Genomic DNA, 12383 nt, shown 5'->3' with positions numbered 1-12383 from the left:
AAAAGAGTAAAGTGTAGTAAAGTGGAGAAAAACCTTGTGCTTCCAGTTCAGCCTGAATTTCTAACTGGATTTGGATGTTTACGTGATCCTGCATGTCCTGAGTGACTCCAGGAGCCATTAGGACCATTTAAAGCCACTTACAGAGTTACAGCTTGAGCATCGGACTGAAATTAAGACCTCACAAAGATGTTGCATATGATTGACGGTGACTGGTGTGTCTGAGGGACCAAACGGACTGTTAAGAGTAGGAAATAAGACTGTTGCGTCACCAGCAGGTTAAGTGTTCTCTGGTTACATAATCGACCTGAAGGTCACCGAACGTTTCACTGCAATATGTGTGATTAAAAGCTGAGCTGTGGGCCATTTGAAGGGATTTATGCCCCTCATACACAGCTCCTTCTATTAACGCCACTCAGTCGCCTCCTACACTCTTCCCTTCCTTCAGATCGATTTCCTGTAACTAAATTACAGATCTGTAACAGAATACACTGTGTGTTTGGACAGTATTAACTCTCTTTTCACTGCCAGGATCATAAAAAAAGATGGCATTTTTATTCAGTTATTAAAAGGAGAAAACCTTCAATACGTTATTTCCATGGCCTTGGAAAGGCCATGGAGTCAGTCAGTGTTTGTGAACATGAGCGTCTCAAACCAGAGAAGTTAGTCTCGAACTTTTAAGTTAATTTTAAGTCTGGAGCTGCAAATGAGCGTTATTCTATTTAATAGACCCTTTACCAGTTTGAAGTGTGTAAGCATAGTTATCTACTTAAATACATTAACCTGCAAAGATTTCTAGGAATCCTACTGAAAGAAACTGACTTTGACAAATATTGACTTCCAGGTCTGTGTGCCTTCAGTGAGTGGACAGACGACATTAACAAGTAGCTCAGTATTCATGCAGTGGACAGACATTTACACGGATTTGGGGGTGAAACCTGGCGTGTACACCAGCAAGAAATGTCACTAAATGTTTATGTTATCCGTGGTCACGTACAGAACGTCAAATGCTTATCTATTAAGTTAATAGATAAGCAAGTTGTTTTCTGACAGTGTACAGAGCACAGCTTTAAATCAGTGGTGGGCTGTTGACCACCACTGATTTAAAGGTTGACCGTGTTAACTGGGCCGCAGCTGTTGAAACCACCAACAGAACATGTCGGTGTCCTCGTAAATACATCTGATCTACGCCAACCACTTACGCAAGTCAGTATGAGCAACTCTGGATGCATTCGGTTGGAAGTAATTAAACAGAATCTGGAATATCGATTCTGACAACCAAACATTTTGATGTTGGCAACAGTTTTGATTCAGTGTTTAAACTTCTACGACTCTTCTGCATGGCTGGGGGAAAGCACCGCTTCCATCGCCAACATGTTTTTGATGACGTCAGCTGTAAAATAAACCTCCGTTCTGCTCAATTCTGATTGGTCAATTTCGGCATTCTACGGTCTGTTATTTCTGAAGAGCAGACCGCTGCTGTGGGCTCAGTTCTGATCTGAAGGACCACGTCCATCAATCTGAAGAAAGGCAGCCTGCAATCAGACATAAAATAATACCGCCTGCAGCAGAAAACATGAAAGACTCTTGTAAATTAAAGACTAATGCATTCTAAGGCAGATAACTTGTTCGAAATCATGTTCCACCACTGCTGTGTTCAAGAAATTTAGTTGAAAAACATGCATTTATCCCTCAAAATAGGGGCCTAAACTTGAGATATTGTGAGATAAAAGATTTTAAGCATCCTGTTGAACTAGAAGCCCGGTTTGTTGTAGGCTGTGGGTGGAGGACGAGGGAGAGTGTGTCATCGGGGTTTATCACGCTGGCACCTCCCCTCACAGATGTTTTATTGTATTTTACCCTCCACACCTCCAGAAGGCTGGGCAATAAATTCTGGCCTCCCCCCACCCGAACTAAAAGGATGTGATGATGAATCCTGTTGAATAACAAAGCCGCAGGGCTGCACATCTATCACATCCTTCACAAATTAGCAGCATTACAGCCCCAGAATTAAGTTTTTGGTGCTGAGAGCTGAAGCAGACGGGGGCAGTGAAAGCTGCAGGATCAGGTCGTGAACTCGGGTCACATCGCCCTCATTCCTTCCAGACTGACTCTGCAGACCTCCAGGGCCGAGGGGGCGAGGAGGGGGAGCAGACAGACGGACTCTCGCTCTCAGCCCCCTCTGGAGTCGGGCGGGGACGCAGATGCTCCCTCTGCTATTCTGGGAAGTGGATTCCAGCGAGGGAGTTCATACACAAAATGCAGAAATGGTGGTGGAGGTGGAGGAAGTGGGAGCAGCAGGACGAGAGTCAAGACTCTCCGGAGCAAATCATCTTCTTAAAGCTGCACTATTCCGTAGTCTTATATTTACCATGGATCATCTACGGAGCGTCCATAACTAGCGTCAAGTACAAGTCCCAAAATAAAACACTTCCTGTACTGGACTCCCTTTGGTTACAGACGTGACCCTGGTGTCGTCTGACGGAGAGCTATTTGAAATATTTTTTCACTTAACTTTAATAAATAAATGTAGATTTTGTCCACTTTTGTGAGGAATATAAGCGGATGCTGCACGTAAAGGGGTTAAATGTTTGGGTTCGGTCTCGGCACTCTCATCGTCTTTACTTCCAGACGCAGCAGGCAGCTGCTGTAATGAAAAAACAAGCTCCAATAAAGCCACTGGTGCTCAGCAGCAAACAGCAGACAGACACAGTTAAGAGACAGTGGAGCATTTAGCAGCTTAAGAGTCGGCCATTTCCCTCAGGAGGTGGTGGAGACCAAAACAAGGCTAAAAGAACAATTTAAACTGTGTGTTTTATTGTATGTTGAATTTTCTGCTTGTTGCTCGGCTCCCAAGATGCAAAACTAATCATAATAATAATAATGCAGGTTTAAACCGCAGACTGAATATAAAGATGAACGACACCACTTCACTTCCTCCCGCTGTACAAAAGTGAAGCCAAGATATCCTGGTTATGGCGCCGCCGTGTTGTAAAGTTAGAGTCTGCTCAGTCGTGATCAATCGACCGATTGCGAGTCATTAACAGCTGTCAATCGTAACAATTCACCCGTTTTTTTGTAGCATCAAATAACTCATCGAAACTAAACTTACCAGAAAAATGAACACTTACATTAAACATCAGCGTAATAAAAACGGTCTAAAGTGCCCTTTTTGTAGTTTTGTCATCCCTGTCAGTAATAAAAACACTGTACGCACCACGCTAATTAATGAGATCTGATATGGAGGCAGTGTTTCCAAATGCATCTTGCAAATTATTGCAAAACCAAGGGTGCTTAGTGCAAATAACGCATGTTTTAGTGATGGTCTTTGTTCCCAGATCTAGGTATTTACTTTGGTGACTGCAACAATATCATAAAAGGTAAGAATAACTGCAAAAATAAGACACAAAGTCAAAGTGTTTCATTTAACCGTAAGAAAAAGCCATTATATACACTTTGCATATTTTATTATCCATCTAACTTTACCTCACGTGTATCAAATATCTGTGATTTCATGCAGCGCGCCAGAGTTTTTGTCAACCGCGCACAAATGGCTGAATTTGAGACAGAGCGCTGAGCCCACGTCTTTAAATTTAATTGAATCATCTCTTTGAAGTGCCGACGGCGGAGCAGCTTGTAGGTGAAACGGAGACCCTGTCCCGAGGAGAACATAATCCCCCGTCTCCAGTGCAGCGCTAAGTGAAACTTTCCGGGTCGAGGGGTCAAAAACTCAAAAGCGCTCTCCGATCCAAAACACTGCGCGGTTACTCGACACTTCACGGCCCGGGTCTCGACAGGTGGAGGGAAGAGCTTTCAATTAAAGGATTCCTGATGGGACCGGTGTGACGGAGAGCTCCAGTCAACAACTCTACTGCTCAAGACAGAAACTACAGAGGCAAAAACAGCTGCTGTCAGCAAGTCTGAAGAAGACGGTGAAGACACTCAGGAGAATCTGAAGCTGCTATTTGCCAGATGAAAACCTGGCAGTGTCAAAACTTTGCTTTTTAAGTTCAGGAGCTGTAATCCTTTTCCATCTACTGAGAGTGTTATCTTGCGTAATATACTATAGGATCGGCCGTGCAGCCTGAAACTTTTCTGCATCAAATGCTGTCGGAACGCTTCGTCGTCGTGCACAGATGTTGTGCGTAAATATTACAAGGATTCATTCTGGGTTTTGCTCAGACAAATGATTTAAAGTGGGTTCCTGTGAAGTGATTGAGATGTAGGTTGAGGGTTTAGTTTTCGGAAATCTGAATCTGGTATCAAAGCTGAATCCTTTCTAAATCTCTTTAAAGACTGAAAAATGTAAAAAAAAAATCGGCTTCTTCCAATTCTAGCCACTCGAGTGGATGACAAGAAAAGACTTTACTGAACTATAAGTCACACTGAAATTAAAAACACTGTGGACCGTTTCTTCCTCTCCACCCCGACTCCTTCTTGTTGCAAGTTTGACGTCATCAACTGTTAGAAAACATGCTGGCATTGGTAAGAAGAATTGATAAGCTCAAAAGGCAGGCAATTCTGAAACAAATCAACTCCAAAACCAACCAGAAATGGTGAACGGTTGGGATTGGGGTTAACTTAATGTGTCCCTGGCCCCAACCCTTAAAAAAAAGAAGAAAAAAACATATACAGATACATAACAGAAACATTGCTGTTAAAGTCTCTTCCGTTTCTGATGCTGAAGAGAATATCCCCTAACACACGGAAAGCTGCATGGAGACGGTGCGTCTGAACCTTCTGACACTGAGACAATCAATCAGTGTTGCAACATGGAACATTGGGACCATGTTTACGGGAGGAAAGACGGAGTAAACAAACAAATCCACCAAAAAACCTCACAAATCCCGGTGTTTTACCTGCACAGAACCGGACCCAAAATGAGACAGACTATCTGAACATAACCGACTTAATCAGGAGTCACTGGTGGTGCAAATATGATGGAAAATTAAGAACTAATGACTTTCCATTGGGAGGAGAGGACTCTGTACACTGTCTAGACTTTTAATAAAAGAGATTTCACACAGAGAAAATGCTTGCGCTGGCCTGAGGAGACCCCTGACAGACTGCAGGATCATCTGCATGCTCGCTTTTCCAAAAGCACCTGTTGCACCAGACTCTGCCATGTGTGCGCAGATATGCATCGTATGTGGAAAACATTCGGAGTATGTGATCGAACGGAGAAAAGAATCTGGGAAGCTCATAGCATTAGCAGCGGCCAGTATTGATCCACCCCCGAGCCAGTATGCTTTTTCTATGTGATTCACTTTGCGGCGCAGCACAGACGGACTCCAAAGCTCGCCGTTCATTCAAACAATGCAGAGAAGTGGTCTGGGAGTGGATCAGCAGGAGCGGCCTAAATGCTGAACATTAATAACCCCACAACCCCACCCACCCACCCAAAATCCACTCCCAGCCTCCTCACGCCGGGTGTTGACGGTGGGGGAGGGGCGACCGGCTCCTTCGGGACAGCTGGGTACATAAAAATAAAAGCCCCTGACCAGCTGTGACTGTGAGAAATGTCCCACCACCACCACCTCCTCCTGCAGCTCCACCACCACCACCACACCCCTGACTCACTGCGAATCGACTGCCATTAAATATGCAGACAAATGGAGAGCTTTCTAAATTTATACACGCAGAGACACACCTACACACACACACACACACGACTCCGGTTTAATTACACGGGGGAAAGTCTGAACGCAAGATGACTGCAGGACCGAACGGTTAGACAGAGATGCATTATGGGATTTGTGGTGAGCGGTAGCAGTGTGCATTTAAGTGGCTGCTGCTGTAACAGGGTGGGCATCAGCGCACATTAAAGGGGAGAATGAAAGACTTTGGAGAAGTTATTTTGAGTTTCGCTTCTAGATTTATGGATCAATGACGATAAAAAAAAAAAAATCTAAAAATTTTATGATAAATCCAGAAAATAAATTGACGTTGTCCTCCAGTACTGCTTAAAATGCTGGCAGCGGTAACCTGCGAGTCTGCACGATCCATAAAATGATGAAATAAATCTACTTTAAAAGTTCTGTTTCCGTTATGAAAAAATGTTAAACTAGACAATAAAAGGGAAATAAAGTTGCATTCATTCTCTGTATATACGTATGATACCATTCATATCACATCCATAATATGGAAGTATAAAAATGGTGTAAGTAAATAAAACTTGCAGATTAAATGGATAATGAAATGCTAATCGTCAATTACAGCTCCTGAATCTTACCTGCAGGATGTCACTGAGGTCCAGCAGCATGTCTGACAGGAAAGGGTTAAGGAAGAAGTTTTCAAAAATAGTTTCTAATCATTTAGTTCTTTTGGGGACAGAAGCATGAAAAACAGAAAGGTAGCTAACATATAAAGTCCATTTAGTTTTCTGTTTTTTGACGACAGACTCAAATCACACGACAAACAACCTAAAAGTTTACTTTTTCAATGCAAACACACTACTGTACTGTAAATAGACTCAAAATAACTTAGGCTGGGTACACAGATATTGCATTTCACTGTGTTCTGCAGCCTGGATTCCATTGATCCGATTTTCACCTCAGTGGGGGAACCAGCCACAGAATGGGGAGAGACGGCGAGACAACGTCTACGCCACACAACTATTTTAATAATCAAATCAATTTTGAGTCACTTTTGAAAGGAAAAAAACATCCAAAATTGTCTGATCCCAGCTTCTTAAATGTGAAGATTTTCTGGCTTCTTTCCTCTTCGATCAGAGTGAACTTTATGCATTTGAGTTGTGGACCAAACGAGACATTTGAGGACATTTCCCATAAATATCTGACACTTTATAGATGAAACGACTAATTGATTAATCGAGAAAATAATAGTTGCAGCCCCGGTCATGTGGGAATGATTAATACAATCTCTCTTTATCTGCAGCATTAATGAAATACTGAAGTTTAGGATCTAAGAGTCAAAACGACCACGAACGACAGACAGGAAGTGGCTGCTCTGGCAGGTCGGTTGTATCATAATTGGAGGTATCTGAATCCAGCTACTTCCACCATCTTCTCAATAGTTGTATCATCTAAAAAACACTTGAATATTTTTAATTTTATGACTTTGCACCTGTACAGTGGACGCTGATGATGAAATAAGTGAAAGACGCTGAGCTCAGGCAGCTGTGACAGTAAATCCAATAAAACACTGAAGTGTCACCGACCAGACGGCTATATATACTGACGGACTGAGCCTCCCCTGCTGTGACCACACACACACACACACACACACACACACACACACACACACACACACACACACACACACACACACACACACACACACACACACACACACACACACACACACACACACACACACACACACACACACACACACACACACACACACACACACACACACACACACACACACACACACACACACACACACACACACACACACACACACACACACACACACACACACACACACACACACACACACACACACACACACACACACACACACACACACACACACTCTCCTCCCAATGACCGGCCACAACGCCGGTCTCCATGGAGACAGGTGCACCTGTCTCTGCGCTGTCAGGGTGGATTAACAGGGGCTTTCCTCTCAATAAAAAAAAAAAGGCCTCACAACGGAATTAGCAGTGGTGCGGATGAAAAACATAATCCCAGCGCACGCCGTCTGGAGATTACAGGACACTCCCTTAAATCACTAAATAAATGACAGCAGGTCCTTCAACACATCTGGGACCACTGGGAGGGGGAACTGTTTACACCTTGGTCTGGTGCAACAGGAAGGACGATCCCAACGTGTGAATATCCAGAGGACTTGGATGTTGAACCTGAAGCACATGCTGCATTTACAGCAGTCAAAATAAGATAAGGGACTCTTTTTTCAGTGGATCGCCAATCAGCAGAGGAAAATTCCTAAAAATGCTGTGATATGTGAATTAATTTCCCTGATTAAAATAGAACGGATCAGATGCTGCTTTCTCTCTCTTCTTGTGAACCTTAAACCTGAAAAATGTGTCCCAGCGATTCCCTCGCTCTCAAATCGTGGGAATTTCATGGTTATTTTTTTTATAAGTTTAGGTCTTGGGGATACACCGGATTTTTGGGGGGGATCTTGATCTGAGAATGAGTGCCTGAGATTAAATGCTTGGGATCGGACTGAATCGCACAGTCTCACCAAGTCTCCACAACAGCAACTTCCTGGTTGATCCAATAAGGAAGTGCCAAAGTTTAGGGAGTGGCCAGCAGGGGCAGGTTTCATAATAGAGCAGTTTCTTATTGACCCCCATGTTAAACAGGCCATTTTCACAGCATCATTAAACCTGTTAAAGGCCTGGTACAAAAAACATTCTAGTCTGTATGTTTAGGTCACATCTCCATGACAACACTGAGGGGGGTGACTTTTTTTGTGCCACAATAGTTTTTATTTTATTGAAGGTTCAAGTTTATGAATAATTAGGGGCGTGGCCTCTTGAGTGAAAGCTAGCCTCTGGCCCTCACTTCTCCTCGGAGGTAAACGTCAGCCAGATGGACGTATCCCCCCCCAACGTCACATACATTTTTTTTAGTCAGAGGAAATGAGGAGGAGTCAAAGTCTGACAAGATGGCAGCTCCCGTAGGCAGGACTCGATCAATTTGAGAGAACAGACCCCGACGGGTATGCTACATCCATTTTTCATACAGTCTATGGTTCTCACATACAGCACGCCGGTTAATGCCTAGATCATTTCAGGTTTGCAGTAAAAAAAAAAAAAAAAAAAAAAAGGTGCTTAAATTGACAGACCAACCGCATCAACAAATTACGTGTGAAGTCTTCATCAAGTCTCTGCACGGTGACTGCCACAGCCGGACAGTGAACATGATTGATGACTTTTCTGTTCTGATTTGATAACTTCCCTCTCTGAAGAGGAGGAAGGAAAAGGGAGGTTCGATGAAGGTGGAAGGAAGGTCGGAAGTACAAAAAAGGGGGGAAGCAAAGCAAGGATGTGAAATCTCTGTCCTCCTTAAGTCACACTCCAGATTTAGGCGGATGTTTCCTTTTTACACTCTGTTCTCCTTCTTTCCTTTCGTCTTTGTCCCGATCCTCCCCTGCGACAACATTACAGACTCACCCAGCTGTGGAGAAATGAAGTGAGCAGAGCTATTTTTACCCCGGCCCTCACTCCTCACAAAACATGCAGAAACAAGACAGGCCTGCACTGACACAAACACACACACACACACACACAAACAGAAGAAAAAAGCCGGTAAACAATGCAGCAGGAAGGCATTACACCCTCCTAGGTAAACTTATCCCGGCCGGGCTGCGCCTGTCGTTACATAACACGCTCATCCTCGGAGGCGACGTGAGTCAGGAGTAAACCGACAACAGCACAAAAACCAAAGAGCCGCCCTGCTCGTGAAAAAAGCATGAACCTAAAAGTCCCATTATCCCGATGATGACACATCGCTCTCGACTTCAATAAGCTGTCGTTAGCAGATTATGAAACATTAAGAAAGGCAGTGACGGGCGGCCCGGCCTCCTCCGCTGCCTCACATCAAAAGTATCCTGCAGACTTTGTTGTGCCGCCCTCCGTCAGTTTTAGATGCACGTTGGCAAATTTAACATGCAACTTTTGTCTCCTCAGCTATTGAGGCATGCGATCAAATAATTTAAAAAAGGTGCAGCTCTTCATGTTTGGAGGTCTTTGATTAGGTTTCCTTTCAGAGGTGATTTTTTGTTACCCAGCATTTAATCAGACTGACACACAGTCCACACGCAGAACCTGGAAGCTGCTTTAGGTTTTTCACTTCAGAGTGGGGTTTGATGGGGTGGATTTTCTGTGTATCTACGCTCACTTAGATGCTGTTTCTGCACATTTTGTGTGTTTGTGTTTCCCCCCCATCTTTCCCCATGTTTATTTACCTTGTACAGCAGCTGAAATCTCGCCATAACACAAGAACGCGTGAGAATAGATGACACCAGAGGCAGCCGCTCCTAAAGAGGTAAGTGTAGATGCTGTAAAAGCGATATGTTACATCAGAATTGGAGAGTTTCTTCATTGAAAGAAGAGAACGGCACTGAAGGCTTTTTTTAGTGACCGCATCAAAAGAAACTAATACCGTATTTTTCGGATTAAAAGTAGCTCCGGAGTATAAGTCTCACCAGCCGAAAATGAGTAATAAAGAAGGAAAAAAACAAATATAAGTCGCACTCGAGTATAAGTCGCATTTTTGGGGGAAATTTATTTGATAAAATCCAACACCCAGCACCCCCGCGACCCCGACCCCAGGATAAGCGGTTGAAGATGAATGAATGAAAAAATCCAACACCAAGAAACGGACATTTCATCTTGAAAGGCAATTTAAAATAAAAATAGAATAGAAAACAACAGGCTGAATAAGTGTATGTTATATGACGCATAAACAACGAGCTGAGAACGTGCCTGGTATGTTAACGTAACATATTACGGTAAGAGTCATTCACATAACTATAACAAATAGAACATGCTATACGTTTACCAAACACTCTGTCATTCCTAATCACTAAATCCAATGAACTCTTCTTCCTCGGTGTCACTTCTGAACAACTCCGCCAACTCCAAAGGTAGACAATGCGCCGCTTAGCTCAAGCATTGAGTAGCATCCAGCTGCAGACCCAGAGCACAAGCCCCTCACTTTGCGTCACTTCCGTCAAGCAAGGGGCTTGTGACAAGTGAGGGGCTTGTGCTCCAGGTCTGCAGCTGGATAGTATTGCAAGCATTAGCAGGTAGCATCTTTTTTTTCACAGTGCACTTCTGCCATGAGCCGCCCCCGCTGAATTTTGATTGGTTGACGTGTGTGTGTGACGATTGCTGTTACAGGCCTAGTCTCTTACGTGACTGAGATAAATAATAGTCCAGGCTATTATTTGATATTTTACGGTAATGTGTTAATAATTTCATACATAAGTCGCTCCAGAGTATAAGTCGCACCCCCGGCCAAACTATGAAAAGAACTGCGATTTATAATCCAAAAAATACGGTATACCAATCCTAACCGTCAACCCTGTTTGTTATTTTCTTTTGAGATGTGCATTTGGGACTATAGTTCCCATCATGCTTTGGGTGACATAAACAGGAAGTATCAATCAGCTGTGGGCTACACCTATATTTATTTACATTTTGGTGAGTCTGCTCTCAGGAAAATATCAGCTATTAGCAGTTTCTGTCAGCACTGTTACCATGGAAACAGACAATCACCTGTAGAACTTTTGATTACGTAGAAAACATTGATGATTGTGAGGCATTTTCAGTTATAAAGAGCGATTTCTAAACAGATTGATGTAGTTTTGGTTGCCAAAACATCTAAACTCTATAATGAAAGTACATTTTCAAAACATTTCCCAATAAAGAAAAGGAACAGAAAGGATACGTGGCGTTCCCTCGGTGCGGCAGACCAGGTAGAGACATGCGGCGATGACGTGGGAGGTCTTTCTTCCGCGGGTCAGGTGTTTCGTGAGTGCCATTTTGTAGAAGTTCAGGGCCGTGTCCAGACAGTGCTTGTTCATCTGCAGCTGGTGGCCCAGAGTGTTGATGTTGTTTCGCGCTGTAGAGACACACCAGTAAACAAAAAGCATGTCAGCTCACAGACACATGGCGACCGTTTTGTTATTAAAACACGTACAAACATGAAGCATCCCGTCTGCTTTTATCATTAATGCAGAAAAGAGATGCAGATTAAAGGAGAAAGCTCAGTGAAGGGCTCAGATTTACCCACAAGATCCACAACTGTAATTTTAGTTTCTTGCGTACAGAATAAAGGTGTCATTATCCTCTGATGTGACATAATGTGGTGTGTGATCACAACATAAACCGGTTTTCACTGCAGAGACCAGAACACACGTTATTACGAGGCACAAAAACATTACAGTCTGCAAACACGTCAACACATGCCTGGAGACAAGAGCGAGGGTTCCATTACAAACACAAACATGCAAGTATGCTGCACGCGCACACACACACACACACACACACACACACACACTAACTCTTTTTTTTTCTTGAGTCTCCAGCTGCTACACCTGAAAGTACGTGTGCTGAATGGCTGCAACCATTTTCTTTGTCGATTAATTTGTTCATTATTTTCTCAATTAATAGACTAGTTGTTTAGTCTAAATAAATGTTGGTCGGTGTTTCCTTAAGCCAAGGGTAATGTCCTCAAATGTCTTGTTTTGTCCGGAGCTCAAATATATTCAGTTTTCTGTCACAAAAGGCCTATAAATTCACATTTAAGAGGCTGAAACCAGAGAATGTCTTAGTATTTGTGGCTCTATCTTGTAGTGACTTTGATTCCAAGGTTAAGAAAGAAAACAGCATGTTCAGTTCTGCTTGATTTAATTTTGATATTACTGATCATGATGATGGATGG

At 43.2% G+C, this 12383-nt stretch overlaps 1 protein-coding gene across 1 annotated transcript in view; it reads right to left on the bottom strand.

The window, feature by feature from the left end:
- LOC310954611 (transcription factor IIIB 90 kDa subunit-like) overlaps window positions 1-12383 on the bottom strand; it is a 115851-nt gene that overhangs the window by 93071 nt on the left and 10397 nt on the right. Inside the window, exons 4-5 of the mRNA XM_083924184.1 lie at window positions 11388-11561; window positions 6230-6261 (exon numbers count right to left, since the gene is read on the bottom strand). Coding sequence (XP_083780310.1) covers window positions 6230-6261; window positions 11388-11561 — 206 coding nt within the window. The remainder of the gene's footprint in view (window positions 1-6229; window positions 6262-11387; window positions 11562-12383) is intronic.

Source organism: Echiichthys vipera (assembly GCF_963691815.1).
Source record: "Echiichthys vipera genome assembly, chromosome: 12".
NCBI lineage: Eukaryota > Metazoa > Chordata > Actinopteri > Perciformes > Trachinidae > Echiichthys > Echiichthys vipera.
The sequence above is the reverse complement of the archived record's forward strand: the minus strand, read 5'-3'. Positions and strand labels throughout refer to the sequence as shown.